At 33.6% G+C, this 19,944-nt stretch overlaps 1 protein-coding gene across 1 annotated transcript; it reads right to left on the bottom strand.

The window, feature by feature from the left end:
- Window positions 1–9,255: 9,255 nt before the first annotated feature.
- LOC124365826 (probable cytochrome P450 6a14) lies at window positions 9,256–18,921 on the bottom strand. Its single transcript, XM_046821875.1, has 5 exons — window positions 18,812–18,921; window positions 13,229–14,162; window positions 11,667–11,888; window positions 10,539–10,790; window positions 9,256–9,604 (listed from the first exon to the last, which is right to left on the bottom strand). Exons 2-5 carry the CDS (start codon window positions 14,154–14,156, stop codon window positions 9,441–9,443), a joined length of 1,566 nt encoding a protein of 521 aa, XP_046677831.1. The 5' UTR covers window positions 14,157–14,162; window positions 18,812–18,921; the 3' UTR covers window positions 9,256–9,440.
- Between the last annotated feature and the right edge of the window lie 1,023 nt (window positions 18,922–19,944).

The following is a 19,944-nucleotide window of genomic DNA, read 5'->3' as shown; positions in this document are numbered from 1 at the left end:
TAAAACTAACTTAAAATTAAATAACAAAATATAAACTATATAAAATGGCAAACAATAACAATAACAAATAAATAAAGAATATGGGCAGGGTATCACAGATGTTGACTAGTAGAAATGTTCATCATGGTGGCCGTCCTTCAGCAGAGCGCAAAAAGCGAAGGTTCTCTGCGACCACGCATGATGGAGAGATGACAGCAGAAAATCAATTTCATCTCCTGGACCTCATCAGTGAGGGGCCGTAAAACTTAGCCGCACATGTTAGAAGGAGAACAGCTCAGCAAAAACTAAATAAAACACTTAGTTAAACAAAAATTTTAACTTGGAGCTACTCCTAACTTGTACACCACGGCTCGGAGTCTTTGCCACTCTACCGGAAAGGCCAAACGCCTTCAAATGGTCAGTGGCCTCTGCAGCCAATAAACCACACACACATACACTATATAAAAACACACATGAGCCGGGGAGATATAGGTATTGAACCGGCTCAACCTCTTCAATGAGCATTGCAACACTTAATCTCTTTTTGCTTGTTACGTATTTTTAACTTGTTCATTAAAACATTAGTTTTAAACACCCATCTTCTTGTTTTTACACAACTGGCTACATATTGTTCTAAAGCACTATAATATACTATTTTGTTTACGATGGCTGTAGCAAACTCTGGTCAAACTTTGGAAAAGAAAACGTTGACATAGGCTTGCATTTATGTTTTTCACTGACTTGCCATGAAGTTTTGAAAATTGTGAGAACTCTGTAGTGAAGTCCGTATTCATGATGCACGTTCTATTAAATTGTTTAATTTTAGAACCACTGTACTGACGGCTATCTTGATTGTACTCACTTTTACGACCTAACATTTAATGATAGATTTATGGGAGATTTTAAACAGTATGCATCCAAACGCTTTTTAGTTTTTGAATTTTACTAGGGAAAAAAATCTCAAACTTGTTTGTACTTAATTGTTTTGGATGTCTATTAGTTATATAGTTAACGGATGGGAACTCCAGTAACGCCACGATTTAACGTAGGGTGTAAACATTCATGAGATTTAATTTAATCAAGGTCATTTCACTACAATCAATTCTTAAGCCAAAACTGATTTACATATATACATATAACTGACATATATTGTCCAAATTGATGAATAAACCAAACCGCAATATTAAAGTCTCCTAAAAACGTAGTGGTATTGAAGATAAAAGTAGTGAAACTTGGATGAACATTGGAGATAATAGTACACAGCGTGTACGAAATAAAGACGGAAAGTTTGGAGAAAAACAAAAACCACTCCAGACTCCAGAGTCACGTGACGTTTGAACTGTACAAATAATAAAAGTCGCTAAAGTTAGAAATGTCTTTCAGTTCAAAGCAGAGTTTGTTCTCGGAAATCACGAAACGAGAGCTCACGTATTCAATTGTTTTATCAACCAGTGAGTTAATTTAATTTACTTCATTTATTTGAAATTCTAACCTTTAATTAAGTTCTATGACTTCTGTTTGAGAATAAAAAAATACTTATTCACGATATCAACAACATTAAAAACTTCGTTTTAAAATGTGCCAAAAAGGAAGTGAGAACTCAATTCAATTCATTATTTATTTATTTAATTATGTAAATATGATACATGATTCATAAAGTAAATAACAACCAAAATACTTACCACTTTACGTTTAGAAATATTGTCTTATTGATTGGAAAATCAAAAATATTTTTCTAACTGGTGAGGTTACACCAAAGGTTTTTGAACACAAATTGTATAAAATAATTGTCAAAGTTAAAATAATGTTATCTAGAAAATAAGTACTTGGATACTTACATTTAATTAAAGAGCAATATTCAAAATATGAACATACCTAAGGTAAATGTTAGTTACAATTAAAAACACAGTTTTTTGTTTCGTCAGTGCATAGAGGAATCTTTCCATTCGTCTTAATGCATTGCCTTAATGAATACTTTACGATCAACACAAGTATTAAAATAACCGTTCGTATGTCACACAACGAAACGAACATATTAGATAGTGCGAAGCTAGCTAGCACTTTAAAGTGGTTCAGATACATCACTCATTGAGACGGTAGTACTTTAAAGTGGTTCAAGTACATCACTCATTGAGACAGTAGCACTTTAAAGTGGTTCAAGTACGTCGCACAGTGTGACGATAGCACTTTATAGTGGTTCAAGTACGTCGCACAGTGAGACGACAGCACTTTAAAGTGGTTCAAATACATCGCACAGTGTGACGATAGCACTTTATAGTAGTTCAAGCACGTCGGACAGTGAGAACACAGCACTTTAAAGTGGTTCAAATACATCGCACAGTGTGACGATAGCACTTTATAGTAGTTCAAGCACGTCGCACAGTGAGACGACAGCACTTTAAAGTGGTTCAAATACATCGCACAGTGTGACGATAGCACTTTATAGTGGTTCAAGTACCTCGCACAGTGAGACGACAGCACTTTAAAGTGGTTCAAATACATCGCACAGTGTGACGATGGCACTTTATAGTAGTTCAAGTACGTCGCACAGTGAGACGACAGCACTTTATAGTGGTTCAAGTACGTCGCACAGTGAGACGACAGCACTTTATAATGGTTCAAATACATCGCACAGTGTGACGATAGCACTTTATAGTGGTTCAAGTACCTCGCACAGTGAGACGACAGCACTTTAAAGTGGTTCAAATACATCGCACAGTGAGACGACAGCACTTTAAAGTGGTTAAATACATCGCACAGTGTGACGATAGCACTTTATAATGGTTCAAATACATCGCACAGTGTGACGATAGCACTTTATAATGGTTCAAATACATCGCACAGTGTGACGATAGCACTTTATAGTGGTTCAAGTACATCACTCATTGCGACAGTAGCACTTTAAAGTGGTTCAAGTACGTCGCACAGTGAGACGGTAGCACTTTAAAGTGGTTCAAGTACACCACACAGTGAGACGATAGCACTTTAAAGTGGTTTAGGTACATATCACAGAGCGATGATAGCACTTAGTCAAGTTGCAGCCTACCTTATAGCTCCAGGTACTTGCTTAGTGTCCCGAATGCATTACTCTTGTGGAAGCGTGGGTTATTCCAGCGGTGTTCATTATAGGACCAAATAACATAAATCAAATCACAAGGTGGTGCTGAACTTACACAATCCAACAGTGTAAGGCGAACAAGGGTCACATGGCGCAGTTTGGACACGTGAAAAGCCGTCGGAAGGTGAGCGAACTCCCTTTTTTCAGTACCATGGAAAAGATAACAGAATTTTCAATTGAGTACAATCCTACGGCCAGTGCTAGTACTATAATAGACATAACTAGTGCGACTGCAAAGAATTCTGTTGTCTTGTTCTAGTCTGTTTGAATTGCCTTGTCTGTTAAGTACGTTTGCCTTGTCATGCAAGGATGCAAATAGATGTACCGTTTATTTCTCCATGGGATCTATATTTCGTGTTTCTGTAACTTAAATGATCAATGCGTTTTATTTGTTACGTTTTTTGAAATCGGAATCATAAATGGATAATTTTAAATCTTGAACTTGGGTTAGACAATTTTGATTATAAAAAAGTACAGTATCCGTTCGGATAGGTTACCTTTTTTTATAAAAAACCTTTAGCTCAGGCCTTTAACATGACTTACTAGAAGGAAAAAAATAGAAACAAGTCTTTTGTCATTTCCACGAGAGATTGTAGGCATCTGAAGCAGAGTTTAGTCTGGTATCTTGTAATCAGACCCACCAAAAATCGGACAAGATACAGGCAAGATGTTTTTATAAAGTGGGTATAATGTATATGTCAACAGAGATCGAAGGAATTCAAATGTTTTAGTTTATTAAAGAATGTTATTTACTTGAGTAATGTTCAATAAAAATCTTTAAATTTTCTTAAATTACATGTAATTATAACAACTTTATTCCTTTAAGTCATAAAATCAATAGATCCTGAACTCATACAAGTAACCAATTACTAAGTAAAGAGTTTGAATAATGAATATTAACACTTGGAAGATATTTTCTAGAATTTTTATAAAACACAGTTCTAAATTTAGTTCATAAGAATTATAATTTAATTAAAGCGTGGTTTAAAATAGATTTTAATATTTAGATTGTTTTTCCTTTTAAGGAATGTTTTATTGAAATGGCGGATAAGAATATCATTTTCCATGAAGTTGCTTATTTTGCGGTCTCTTAGTTAAAAATGCGTACCAAAAAGTATTTATAAACCGCCAGCTGTGACCGAACGAACCGACTAGATTTTCTTTTGGATCTAATTATTTGTTGAAAGGTCGTTTATAACGATGGAAAGTCTGTGAAGGTTTAAAACGATCTTTGGTACATTTGCCATCGCTCTATGATACAGGAACTAAGTAACACCACTTTCAGAGATCTGTAATCTTATCTTTTCCTCAAGTGGATAACTACGATCTACCGAAGGGATCAGGTTGAAGGTGTTGAAAACGCAATGTTACTGATTTTTACGTCACTACGGTTTGGCGAATGCTAGGAAACTCCTGGAAATATTATATTCATATTTGTTTTTTGTAGTATATATTTTCTAACAGTTTTATAATAAATAATTTTTTTACAAATAAAAATTTATTTATTTAATAATTATTTTTTACAAATACTTTATTGCCACAGTCAGTTAGAATTCTAAATCCTCGCATAAGGTGCATTTTGAAACGATGTTCTTCCAAAATGTATAAAAGATGACGTTTAAATTTTTAGTATTTGAAATCATCATGGGACCTTATGCGTCAGATTTTGATTAAACTACTATGTGCAACTAATTAAAAAATGTATTCAGAAAATTTACTAACTTTTCAAGGTGTGATTTTTAGTTTAAAATTCAAATAAATTAGGTTTATATTTTAGCATTACTTATGCAGTAATTTTTTATTTCTTTTTTTGACACCGTTTTTATTTTCTAAGAATTCCCGATTTGAGATCTTAAGTATGTTACTCGTTAAACTACTGCCCACCCTTATTGTTTATTATAAATAAAATTATTTATTTATTATCAACATTTATTATTTAACTGGCATTACCATAAGGTGCCAATAACTTTAAAACATAGTAATCGCGAATAAATTATGTAATTAAATTAATTCAAAAGGATATGTGGAACCACGGAATCGGTGACTTTTATATCATATTATATAACATTTGACCGTACGCTTGTAGGACTACATTGCTTTATGTAAACAATGCTCGATAACAATCATTAATGTTAGTTAAAAGAGGTTAAGTAAGCAAAACAGCAACTGATGAAGAGATAAAATGGCAACTTATCGGATCCAGCAATTCCATTATCTTTGGGTTATTTAATTGCTGATAGGTAGTTCTCCTTCCTTGACAAAATATCTATGTCAAATCAATAACAGTGACAGAGTATGGGTGTGACCTTTGTACGTTGCGTTCTACAAGTCTACTACATGTGAAGCTTCATTAGTTAATTAAACTTGTTTTTTGCATAAATATATTACGGATATACCTATCTTTATAACTAGCAACATTTATTTTTTACTAATAACAAGCTTTATTTTGAAATGAAACTGTGCAATCTTGAGCGTTGTGATTTGGTCTATGTAAGCCATTGATTCTATAAGCACTGCATATTAATGGGGATTTTGTCATGCCATTGTGAAATTTTATTAGTCGTAATAAATGTTGATTTTTCAAGGAAACCATTTACAAATTTATATTGGCCACCCTAGGAATATAAACTGTGATCTCTTGGTTAGAGATTCGCAGCCTTAATACACGTGAAAGTAAGATATTTATTTTATAAATATCTCGGTCACATTATTTCCAATTGTGATGGCCATTAAATTGAAACAAAATCATAACTCAATTATTTATGAACCTATAGAAAAAGTATTCTGGAATGCATTCAACAGCCTTTCTCCACCGAATACCAGCATGACCTAGTCGAAAAATAATGTAGATTTTACTCTTCATAACGGTGTATAGCAAGCTACATAATATAAAACGACATCTATTGATTATTATTTTATAGTCACAAATTTATTGCATGACTCCATTTTCAATTCGCAACACGTTTTGTGAAAATAACTTTCACTGCATTCCACGTGTTCAATGCTAATTAAAGTAAATCAAGCAAGTCTTTAACAATGGAGAAGTTTTTCTACCTCCTTTTACAGTTTTCATTACGCTCTAAATACTCCTTGTTTAACAAACCTTTGATAAGAGTGCAAAGCTTTATGCTGCTAATGATTCAAAGACAATAAATTCCGTAATTACATTTCACAAATCATTCTCGCTAAGTTAGCTAAAGGCAGGATCACGAAAATCATAAAAAACTCTTTTAAATTAAATATTTAATAAAAAATGTATACAAATCTTCTTCAAGAAACAGATACAAAGTTTATAAAGATAATAAAAGTAGTCACCGATTTGTATACCTTTTCTATGCGAAAAACAAAAAGAAATGGTTTTATCAGTACCAGTGAGTAGTAGAGCAAATTTAAACTAAATTTTATGTTCGTAGATTGCTCAATTATGGCTTAATTTTATGTTTTCGTTTGTATGGCATCGTTAAAACATCTTAGCGGACTCAAATGACCTGATGAGACAATGAGTATACCTCTTCTCCTAGATAACCCAATATTTTGTAGTCTGTGTGTCTCTGATGCCGAAGAGGTGTAAGGAGTTAATTTTTAGCTTCTTGGTTGCCTACTTCTTTTGGATCTCTTCAGACGAAGTGACTTCCGGTTTCATGAGTTAAGTCTGTGACAGCGTCAGATTCCGGACGGTAAGGAACTGGTGAATTTGAGCTAAACTCAACATTCACATTGAATAAACCTTTCCCATCATAGCTGCATTACGTATAACAGTATATTATGTATTTTATACAAGTGTATAGTAAAATATAAAAACTACAAGGATAAAATACGATGAAGGTGAAGTATGGGGCGGTTACGGATTACAATGTTGAGGCTAAATAAAATTCCACGTCAGGGCCACGTGATAAATATACTGTTAGTTGAAAAGTCGCTGAATTAACAGCTTTTACTGTCAGTTCGAGACAGCTTTTGTTCTCGGAAGTCTCGCAAAGAGGTCAGACTTGATTAATTATGTTTATACGAGTGAGTATTGTTTACTCAGTCCGGTACTTCTCAATCATCCCTTTCTATATTTATTTTTAAGACAAAGGAAATGTTTTTGCGTTGACTGTTGAGCGATATTTATACGAATGTCTCCAGTTTGCATTGTTTAAGACTAAAGAAACAGTCCGATTTTTCATGATGTAAAAACAAGTCTTTATTAGTCCGTTACGAAGGTAACGTAATAATACAAATGTTTAAGTCCAAACGCAGAGTATTCCTCAAAAATAATATATTATTAATAATAAAAACTATTAATAATTATATGCTTTTAAAAATATTATCACACATCATAAAAACAAAAAACTTAATGTCATGGATACAAACATTGTTAATTATTGTATAAATAAATTGAGATAACTCTCAATTAACTAATAACTTAATAACTAATAACTTTAACTTTTGTAAGTTAAAGTTCATCAAGTTCGATGTTGGTGCATGTCACACCGCGGGATTTGGCTGAGCATCGCAATGTATGTTTTGCCAGCCGGGGGAATGTAAACATTTCTTTTCTATATGATTGTGTGTCTGTACGCAGAATAACTAAAACATAAAATGAGCTGTAGACTTGAATTTTGCACGCAACCTCAGCGAAGCCTATTACGCGGTACGTAGTGAGGCGTAACCCTACTTTGCAATAAGAAACCATTCATTTCGTAAGGAATTAATAAGTTAAACAATAACTAAAGCGTCCACGCAATTCGATTGTTTAAAATAAATCAATTTACATAATTGAATATCCAATTTTACCCTATTCAATAACAATTGACATAAACATAATACGAGAACATTTACTATATTAATGCTCAGTAAATGCGAAATACAAAATAAAAGTGGAGATTCCCTCTACTGGTAGAAATTGTATATAACCAACGCTTTACCTCGCCTCTCTCTCTCTCTCTCTCTCTCTCTCTTGAGATTAATGAGACAGAGATTTTCTCAAGACACGAGGTCAGTAAATCTCCAATTCTGCCTCAAAGCTGGGAAACCAGAGATAATTACAAACATTTGCCTTACTTTATTAATAGAATCCTCTGACAGCTTTAATGTACTCTGTTTAAACAACGTTGTTAGGGTTATATTATATTATTCAATGTCTGAACCTATTACTAAACGTCTTCACTGCGACACTAGTCATGCACCTACTCAAGGAAAGCGGGGATATTATTAGTGTGTCTGCTGCAGTCAATGTGTTAAATAGCTAATAAACTATATTTAATGGATAATTAAATTAACCAGACCTGGTAACTATACCAATAATTCATGAAGGTCGGCAGATAAACAACCTTTTTGCTTTTTAGCTATTATTTACATCGAGATGTTATAGTAATTATAATTCCACCTTAAACACTTTAATTTAAACTTATTACAAGAAAACTTCAAGGCGATGAAGGTCGCATACTCTTAGTATCTTCCGAATTGTTCCTGACTTGTTACCTTTAAATTTCCAAGAGTATTTTGCCTTTGACAGGCCTCGAGCTTTTGGAGCTTCCAGCATCTATATGCTACGAAACAGTGGAAAAAATGTAGCTCTAAATTGTTTAAAACTCCTCATCACAACCTAGATCACAATTCATGTTACTTCCGGAGAAAATCCGTGTAACTATAAGGCCTTTATGAAGCATGGTGTATGGAATGGACTTGGCTCTGAACCTCTGCCTTTTGGTCCAGGTGTGTAAAAAATGCATGACCACACATTATTTCTAGAACCGTTTGGCGTACAGTGAACAGATTAAGCTCAAAAGTAGGTCTATTACAGCAGGAAGTTAGAGGGCTTTCACTATACCCTTATACCCAAAGTGGAATTTAAGCGCCGGAAGTAAATCTTTTTGGTCGTACAAGGTATGTATCTCCACCTCTAAAGTTTGTCACAAAGGTTATATTTACAAAACAATAACTCTTTTAAGATATAGTTATAATAAGTTAGTTAATAACTGATATAATATTGTTCACCAAAAGTCTGAGAGACCATTATTTGAACACGTAATTTGGTTATGTTTATGATATTCATTCATAAAATATTATTATTAGTGGTTTGTAATTTTTTTAGTTTGAAACACTACGTGTAAAGCCACGGATTTTTCAGATCTAATAATGAAGATGAAAGAAGGACGAAAGGCGATAAGAAATTATTAAAAAAGAAGAATTTTAATTCAAGAAGTATCGTTGTAAACACAATTTTAAAAGTTACTTACAATACAAGGAGTATCTTTCGCTCCTAATAGCACCTCAAGAAACACGAACGCATCAACGAAATACTATTTAAAGCCATACACGTAAGTTGGAGTTGCAGATATGTCAGCAAAAACACATATCATCTCCTGATAACTTTCAGGGTGACGGGTCGGTCCGACTGAGTGACGAAGGAGGTCGGCAATAACTTGATAGGAATAGGAGTATCAGGAGCTATCTCCACACGGAACTTTGGTATAAACGTGGCCAATCCTATCTTGGTCTGCATTAACCCGAACCTCATTCCTGAAACAAATCATTGTCGATCAGTACCATTGTTAAAAATAAGGCCACATTGGTTAGGAATCTACAAAAACTGTAAACTCGCTGGTTTATGTAAGATGAGGCATGTCTGCCCACAAAAAAAAGTTTGCAGTTTAATAAAATTAATTAAATTGTTTGCTCTAGGCATACAGAAATAGTTGGATTAGACAGTTTTTTATGTAAACAACTTAAAAATAGTAGCAATTATTTGAGTTACGTTTTTGGAAATCCCCAGGGGGATGTTTCTACCATATAGAGGAATCTACACTTGGTACAGCATTTCCCCATTTGTCACTTGGACATCCCTAAAGATGCCCAGGAGCGGCACATTATTAATATGTTGAGAAATTGGAGATGGAAGGGTAGACTGTTAGGTTTAGTTAACTGAGGAAGATGCCTTTTGGAATTGGTGGGGATCGCTAAATTTTGGCAGTTGCTATCAAGGACGTATAGATGTACCTATGTCCGCTTTGACTGGAGAGGCTGGTATAGAGCTGGTCTCTCCTTATTCTAACGGGACATTAGTGACCAAAACTCTTTCCTCGTGGTTCTCGACAGGAGGCGGCCACTACCCTTAACCTTATCAATCCTGAATATTCTGTCACTTCAGGAGCAAGAAGCAATAGTCTTTTTACGACTAACTGAAACGAGAGGTTTCTAAGTTCTTGTCCAAAGAGAACTTAAAATCAAATTTAAGTATATGACTTATCAATAAATTGTATTAAAAAGTCTTTTATAAATATTTTTTATCCATGTATAATTGATAAAGTACAATTGTAATGTTACTGTAAAAATGTCACCTGAAACCTTTTTTCCAATCTTGACTGGACTTACTTATACATTTACTCTTCGCATTACTGGCCTTACTGAAATAGTGCGGACAAATACTACCTGCACTATTTATTCTATGTTTTACCTATGCAGTTGCGGGGACCGTCTCCGAAGGGGAGGTGCAGGCAGGGGTGTCGCTCCTTGACTTTCTCAGGTGCAAATCGCTCCGGGTCGAACTTGTCAGGGTCCGGGTAGTACTGGGGATCGTGATGTAGAGCATAGGCCGGGATGCGTATTTTCTGACCAGGCTGGAGTACCAAGTCGGATCCAGGGATTTTGTACGGCTTGGTGCATCTCCGGTGGATCACAGCGAGGGATGCGTACATTCTCAGCGTTTCTGGCGGCAAGGAAAGAGAATAGTGTTATCAAACTTCGTTAGTGAAGATTTGTTCAGAAAATAGCTAATGCTGGCAGTTTTGTTAGAAAGAATAACATATGATAAAACAGAAGGAAATGAAAATAGAAATGTAAGTAAATTTACCACCTCATCCTTTTTTTACCATACACAGTATAAGAAATAGTACTACCGATAATAGAATAATATCGATGTCGAAGTTACTCAGATGTGTGTATTTGTCGCAATTTGCGCACCCAATTATTGGGTGTAACCAAAGAACGGGCTAAATTTGAATGAACTTGGTAAGATTGTTTTAATTACTGAATCTCGGACAACTTTTATTTATTTTTGAATGTTTTAATTTTAATTTAAATGTATAAATATTTATATGAAAAATATTTATTTATTGTTTTAAGAGCTGACGTAAAAAATTATTGAATTTTGTAATTTACATCGTATTATACACTTAAAAAATGCCCTAAACGAGTCTACGAGAATGTCGTTAAAAATCTTTAAAAGTTATAAAAGCAGTTGTTTTTTAATTGTTGCTAGAGTCCGATTAAAATTTATATGAAAAACTAGCATAATTTTTATTTAAATGAAAGAAGACGTACATTTAAAATTATGAGTACTCCCAGAGAAATTTCTATTTCTGAAAAGCTATTGGAGGTTAAAAATTAAAAAAAATATTATAATATAAATTATAATCTATTGTTTTTATAGAGTAGTTTTACAAAAGAGACTCCAGCAATGTTACTTCAGAAGTGGTTACCACACGTTGATAAACGTAATATTTTAAAACAGTATTTAATGTTTATTTATTATAGAAAATATTGAAACGTTCTTTAACCTTTACTAAAGTTTCAAGTCACCTACCATCAACAACTTGATCCATGTATTTCAAATCCTGGAGCGCCTGGTAGCTAACTTCACCTCCGTGTTTCTCCAGCACTGTCTCCAGTTCCAGGCGGAGGCGCTCCTGGATCTCCGGGTGATGCGCCAGCTCGTAGAGGCAGAAAGTCAACGTCGAAGAAGCTGTTTCGAATCCTGCCGCAAAGAAGATAAAGGCCTGGGCAGTTATTTGGTCCATTGTGAGTCCTGAAAGCAAACTGAACTGAATTTAAATTACACTTGATTTAATAAAATAAATATGTTCAATGGTTTAAAGGAAACTTACATGTTAAATCATCTTATTGACAGCTTTAGTCATTACTTTATTAACAGCACTAATATGCAATTCAAGTCAGAATTATGAATTAGGGAGTAAATAAGTCTATACATTAGTTATAACCCAACACCTTAAAAGAATAACCTGAGTAACAATTTAACGAGTTATTGATTTGATATTTGCGGTTCTTCTGGCGAGACAGCCTATCTTTACCTCCCGTATAAAAGTGTTTAATTCACCACAAGAATTATAAGACTGTAAAATATTATATCTTGTTATTGTGGCAGTTTGTGCTGAAAACGACCTAACACTGGTAACTATGCCTTGTGCTCAGGATCTGATAATGACCTTGATCTCATAGCATTAAGTGGGAAACTTGGAACAATATGTCAGAGTCAACGCAGGCTTTATGGACTTGTGCGAACTGCAGAAAGCTAAGAAAGGCTCAGCACCTCAAATTAATGAAGTTGACTTAACCTCCAATCCTGACGACGATTTTGAGCCTAGGTATACAGAAGACAATTCAAGCCAAGGTAAATTCTGTAGTCAAAAGGTCAAAAGTCAATAAGGTCAAAAGTTAACACCATAGAAGCGTCCATGAAATTCAAAGCTGACAAATGCAATTCTTTGCTTGCAGGAGTAGTAGTTTTACTTCAGGAGAACTGAAGCCTAGAATAGAGGTTCTAATGAAATGAGAACAATCAAGCAAAGAGCTAATTAGTACCCTTTGTTGTGAATTTGCCAATCTGGATCAATATGGAATACGATTAAACCGAGATATTCTCGGATTGAAGCTAGCTGGTGATTTGAAGGAGGGAAATCTCGTAGCCGTAATCCAAAACGTAGCCAAAGACAACGGTGTGGCCTACACATCTATCGACATCCATCAAGCTCACCACCTTCAGCAGAGGAGACATGGAAAGCCTCCAACAGCTATCGTCTAGTATTACTCCAAGATTTCAATGAAGAATAGAAGGAGGACAAAGATACTGTAAATTTTAACGAAGTTCTGTGTTCCCAGTAGACATAGCTGTTTAAGGAGTTTAGTCTTAAAGCTTAAACTCATTTTTATAGATTTGTTTGGTTTAGTGGCGTGTGAATACAGGTAAAAAAGAGAAACACGATAGAGATATAAAAGAAATCAGAGTTTGGGGTGACCTGTAAAAATATCAAGTAAATTTACACCTAATAGGTCTAGTTAGATCTGTATACTTATACTTATTATTAAATTATGTACATAGTAAATTGTAGAATAATTATGGTTACATACCCTCTTCCTTAGTGATTCTTGAATTATTTTTCAACCCGTTTTCCTCTTCGGTTCCATCAAGAATATTCCTATTGTGTTTAATACCGATGAGGATGTCCAAAAAATCATTTCTGCAAACATTATTCTCCTCACGGTACTTCACAGTGCTGGAAACCAATTCATGGAGCATCTTCTTGGGTTTTTGTGCTATTCGTTCTATATTGATCAGTTTGGACAGTGAAGGGAAGACAGTCATAATTCTGTGTTTCATTATCATCCAAGTCGTAGGTTTGAAGATGGCAACAGCTATCTGATAAAACTCAGTGTTGCTACCTGACAAAGAGTTTGTCTCTACGCCAAAAGCACACGATGCTATTATGTCAATAGTGAAATTGGCAAACACACGTTTTACATCTACGCTTGCCTGATTTTCTGTAATTTTGTAGAAATAATCCTCCAGCTGCTTGCTGCATTTCAACATGAGCAGAAACATGTGTTTCATTTTCCCAGATGAGAATGCAGGAGACAATTTGTGCCGCATATCTCTCCAACCGTCCTCCTCATTCATTAAGAACAGATGCTGGCTTATGGACTCCTTTGGGTTGTGGTAGAAAGGAAATCTGTCTACAAAATGGTTGAAATCCTTAATTAAGATATGTTTTACCAGTTCAGGATCCCTGATGACCAACACCGGGCGGTTTAACTCAACCGCTCCACAGTAACGTTCACCAGGGAACTCTTTGTAAATTTTGGCGTAAGCATCTCCCATATGTTCTCTGCCCAGGACGAGATCTTTGAAGGACCCAAAAGGAAATACTGCCTTCTTGCAGGGCACTCCATTTTTCTCCCAGAAGTTGTATTCCTTCGTGAGATACCAGTATAGAGCCCACAGTAGAATCACTAGGCCTAGGAATACTTCCGTCGCAGTATTAAAAATGTAGGATTCCATTTAGAGCTGGAAAATTAGCGGTACAAATTAGTTTAATACTTTTAAATATACTAATAGGTCCAGTTATAAATAATTAGCGTTACAAATTAAGATAACATAAATTTAATGATAAATGACACTAGATTATAAATCCTAATTATATTATAATTTCGAAAGTGCACTTGTTTGTTTGTTTTGTTTTCACGCCTTAACTAAGTAACCTATTATTCTGAAAATTTACATGGACATTCTTACGGTTTCTGAGATGAATATATTTATATTCTTATTTGGAAAATCCATCCGGGCTACGCCCACTCAGGGCCTACTAGGCCCTGCGCCCACTGGTCTTTAAAGTAGCGAAAATCCCATCTTGGTCTCTAAAGTTGTGTAATAGTAATTGAATGGGCCTGTCTAATGTAATTAACTGTTCTGTGTAAACATGGTTTATTATTATAAATTTTTTTACATTTATAGTGAGTGAGAATGTCTTATGAATAACCATTCATTTCCAGAATTTGTAGATTTCAAAGATTGGGTAAATACTCATCTAACTTACAAACTGTAGTTAAACGAAAGATGGTCAAAATTTGACACTGAAGTCTCCCTTTGAAGCAGCCGGCAAGAACTATGCTACATGAAAATTCCTGGACTGTGCTTTTGAACTAATGTACCAATTATAGCTCTAAATGTTAAAAAGTATTAACAATATTTTTCAGTTCATAAAGAAACAAAAGTGTAGTATCATTGTTAATGTACTTTGAACTGTTCATTTTTATCAAATATTATGTATTGGTATCTTAAGTAAAAGACAATGTTACTATCTAACATTTACCAAACATTTAAAGACTGATATAAAACCAATTTTAGTTCACTTTTGACAGAAGTAGGCTTCTCTGATCTGTTATATATATTTTCTTGATTGGGAAAACAATGCAAAATCATGCATGGAGCAAAACATACTAAGAATAAAGTGAGTTACGATGGCTTTAGATATAAACTTTTTGACGTATTTTTGACCGTGGCAAGAAGGAAAATTCGATATTGGCATTGGAAATATAGTTCACTCGAACCAGCAGAGGTCACCATAATCATATACATGCAACGCCTACTAAAGCAGTGTGCAAAGCAGAAGGTAATTTCTAGCAGTGCTGATATAAGTAACAAAGTAGTCTTAACTTTTATTAGATATTTAAAGGCTGTTATGAAACCTAAATTAGTGGTATTTTGGCAAAAATCGGTATCTCGGAGGTGTGTGTGTGTGTGTGTGTGTGTGTGTGTGTGTGTGTGTGTGCATGCGGTGCGCAATCGACAATTTTATAATGACCATAAATACACACCTTTTAACATGATTTCTTGGTCGAGGGAAGAAGGCAAACTCAAAATTGACATCGGCAGGATAATTCACTCAAACCAGAAGTGCTAAAGTGCAAAACCCATGAAATTGCGTGCGAAACCGCGGGTAACTGCTGGTTATTATATAAGATTCTTTACGTAAAATTGTGATTTAAATATAGTTTTTGTTATCAATATATTTTGCTATATGAGAAATGAAAATTTTCAGATAACAAGATTTTTTATATATTATTCAAAAAACTTCTGTGAAATACTGCTTTATGGATCATCTTGTCTTATTTTTCATTTAGTTATTTTTGAGCTTTAACCATAAAAAAATAAATACTTTTAATCAGAGTACTTTTTTAGTTTAGTAGACGACACGACCTGAACCTCTCTGTAAAACTTGGACTCATAATAGATCTAAAAAGAACATCCGGTCGTTCTTGGAAACATTGAGCGCATAGTTAGTTAACTAATGCGTTAAGTATGGGTTTCCTCTACAAATTTGAAATGGTAAAATATTTTTGAAACAAAGCACTGAAATTTTTGTCTGATAGAGCTTCAAAATAATGTTATATGTTTATGTCATGGGTGTTGAACCCGTGATCTTCGATTTTAGCACATATCATTCCTTAAGATGTATGAAATTATTTTATGATTTCCTGTATGGTATTTAAGAGGTTTCATTTGGATTGTCAACCTGGGAAGCCTTGATCTATCTGGAGTCTGTTACATATAGCTCTAAACATTCTTCTAATACATGTTTATGACACAGCTGATCTGTGTACTGTATAGATTGAGATTTTTTAAATGGGTTGTATTGGTTACTTTTAAACCGTAAGTATGACGAAAAATAGGAAAATAGGACCCGTTCTTACTTTTTGATTTCCTTTAAAAATATATTTTGAAAACCTTGAATAAACTCCGCCATTTTCAATATGACGGTCAAAGTTAATTTTTGTAAAGGAACACTCTGTTTTTTTATTACCAACTTCGATTTACAATATGATTTTAAGCCTTTGCTATCCTCCATTTTTTTATAAATCTGGTTTAGGAGCAGTATGTATTTAAAGTTGTGTAATACGGGCTTTGTAGTGAGACTATTTCGATATATCAAATCATTGAATCAAGATGAAAATTAAATTACGCATAACCAAACATGTGTAATGTAGGGCTAAAAATAATCCAGATGAAACTCATAGCATGAATGGACTGTAAAATAATGAGGCAAGCTTCTTGCTTAAAAAGCACTTCGAAATGTAGTTTAAATCACTGTTACGTTTTTTAAGAAAGTAAATCATGATTAAAGATAGGGCAAGTAAGTAAATGGATAAACGGAGTTTTTTTTGTTTCGATTTAAAATAACATAGCAAACAATTTATTGGGGATAAATGAACTCAACGTTTTGTATATGTGTAGTAATAGTAATATACAATATAATTTTCAAGATAGAAATTGTACTAAAAGAAAACTTCCTGGTCTGAAAGTTTCTGCAAGAGAAGAATGTACTCTCCGCAGATGGTTGTAAATGTTTTTTAAAGAGTACGATAATATAAAAATCGCATGTGTACAGTATAAATATAATGTATTATGTATAAAGAAGGTCAGGACTACCATTGAAAGTAATATTAGTTTTATGGGACTGAAATCGAGGTCATAGACGGGTACTGCGCCTTCTTAACGGAACTGATAAACATAAATAAAAAATTAACAACCGTTCCATTCATACATTTGTAAACAATGTTTCTGCAAGAGAAGAATGTACTCTCCGCAGATGGTTGTAAATGTTTTTTAAAGAGTACGATAATATAAAAAATCGCATGTGTACAGTATAAATATAATGTATTATGTATACAGAAGGTCAGGACTACCATTGAAAGTAATATTAGTTTTATGGGACTGAAATCGAGGTCATAGACGGGTACTGCGCCTTCTTAACGGAACTGATAAACATAAATAAAAATTAACAACCGTTCCATTCATACATTTGTAAACAATGTTTTTGCAAGAGCGAATGTTTGTCTGGAGAATGATGGCGGTTTGTTCCTGTACGTTTTGTAAATAATACTACTGCTTTATAAAAATTGTTTTATTTTGCTTTAATACGAGTATGTAACTTATAATAACGTAGATTTGTTAAATTTGTTCTTGGTTGCATAAACTATCTAGGTTATTTTTACCCCTACATTAGAATAAACTTATTTCAGGTTTTAATTTTTATTTTCGTTCAACGATTGGATGAACGGAAAATAGCCTCTCTACAGCTTTTCAAAGCCCGAATTATACAACTTAAAATGCCCACAGCTCTTAAGCGAATAGCTTACAAACATGCTCCAGAATAAAACCTCTTAAAAGTGCACTTAAAATCGAAACTGGTTTTGTATTAATTATATCTTTAAAATAGAGTAACTTAAGTCCAAACTGAATTTTTCCACTTGTTTGCGGTTACAGTTGTGGGAAATTTCGTAAACTTTACTTTCCGGAAAGATAAATAACGTGATAGATGAACTTCATAGTACTAAAAATAGTAACTTAATAGTACATGAAAATGTAGTGAAATATATTACAATCGTAAATTAGTGCATGGAAAGAGTTTTCCAAGGCTAAACTGAATGTTAGGAAATGGCAGAGAAGATAGTGATCAGGCTTGGTGGTTAGCTCATTTCCCATGATTAATTTTTTTATTTCGTGTGTTTTAAAGGTTGTCCGATTTCGACAAAATGGTTTTTAAACGAACATTCTTACAATTTTTATAAATGTTACATAAACTGCAGTTTTGATCTGAAAACGTATGTGAACTTTTTATAGTTTTTAGCTGAAATTTAAATAAAGTCGGTATTTTTATTAGTTTGAATTTGGAAACGAACTTAACTTTAAATCACTGCCATTTCTTAATTAACATGAACGCTGAAGATATATAACAGCTTCCATTAAGACACACGAACAACCACATATTAAACTTTAAAATTTTGGAAGTCAATATTAACATTGCATTTTTATATGAAAGCAATGTGATCGAAAAAATATCCTTTGAGTGCTAACCTAATTATTATTTGTAAGACATTGAAACGCCAAAATTACGATTATATTAAGTAAACGAGCCACATTAAGTACTTGTATTATATATTGAAGTGTAAAAATCGATAAATGTATTGGTTTTACAATAATTAATTTTACGAACGTACAATTCTATTGGAGTAAATGAATTTGCAATACACTGTCATGGTATTTCAGCGTAAATTTGTTGTTTGCAATCATACATTTTATAATTTATGTATCGGTTATTTTACTTAAATATAGCATTTAATTATAAGTTAAATATGGTTTATATTTGTACTTACATCTCAGGCAGGCTGTATGTTTATGATAGCACGCGCTGCACTACACGCTATCCACTTGCACTGATGTACTGAATAAAATCTTCTGACCGACAGCGACACCGCGTGGCATTGCCGCAGTTTAAAAATAACTTTCTAAACCGGTTTAAGATAAGCAGCGGTCACTGTTTACACACAACAGCTGTTAGATACGATGACAAAGCAACTCGGTGATTCCAATTATTGATGTAGATGACCTGCGGTTATTGTTTTGTCCGGAGGAAAATATTCCAAGATTACATTATGTAGCTTCTAGGATTGTTAAGAAATGTTGTACACGTAAGTAGCAAAATTTGATCTTGAAAGACCGTACTGGGTGCTTTTAATTTATAGAATGCTAAATTTTGTAACGCCACTATATTCACAATTTTTAAGCAATATACGAAATATATGAATTTGGAAATTCAAAATTAAGCTGTCATTTCCCAATATGGTACCACAATTTCTTAAGGAAAACTCTATATTTTCTTAAATCTTCGGATAAGATACGTTTTTATTCCTGGCAATTGTTAACGTAATTTGTAACGCTTTTCGACCTTTGCTCTTACTTTATATATCCTTCTTAAGGTCCTCTGATTCGATGAAAAATAAGATAGTCACATAAAAAAGTAAATATCTATCCGTATTGTTGATGTATACAGTTTTAAAGCTTTATTTGCAAAGGTTGAATAATATAAAGCCATCTACATACGACCTGACTTGGTAGTCAACTATGGTCGTCATTATTTTTGTAATATAACATTTTTATACTCATGTTGCAATTCGATGATTACACTCAGGGTTTATTAGTGAACATTGGGACGCAGTACCAATAATCCAGTTAAATGATGAAGTTATTAACTATTTTATTACGTTTGAAAATAATTACACAAAGGTTTTTAAATGTGTCAAAACTGTAGTTCGCTATAGATCCTAAACGAGAAAGATAAGGAGAGAAAGTATAGTGTGTTCCATGAATTTTAGTTGTCCACCATATTGGAAATTGGCAGCAATATTTCAAAATTATAAATGTATATGTTTAGAATTAACTAAAGTCCATTTACAAACTAAGTTTGAATTCATCTATGGAAGTATATGTGTCACTTATAAAAAAGTAT

The sequence above is a fragment of the Homalodisca vitripennis genome, chromosome 7 (genome assembly GCF_021130785.1).
Source record: "Homalodisca vitripennis isolate AUS2020 chromosome 7, UT_GWSS_2.1, whole genome shotgun sequence".
In the NCBI taxonomy this organism is placed as follows: Eukaryota; Metazoa; Arthropoda; class Insecta; order Hemiptera; family Cicadellidae; genus Homalodisca; species Homalodisca vitripennis.
This window is presented reverse-complemented; position numbering and strand designations above follow the sequence as displayed.

Coding starts and splice junctions, on each gene's coding strand:
- LOC124365826 (XM_046821875.1), bottom strand. CDS start 14,156: ATGGAATCCTACATTTTTAATACTGCGACGGAAGTATTCCTAGGCCTA. Junction 11,889..13,228: donor AAGAATCACTAAGGAAGAGG/GTATGTAACCAT, acceptor GTTTGCTTTCAG/GACTCACAATGGACCAAATA. Junction 10,791..11,666: donor CATGGATCAAGTTGTTGATG/GTAGGTGACTTG, acceptor CCTTGCCGCCAG/AAACGCTGAGAATGTACGCA.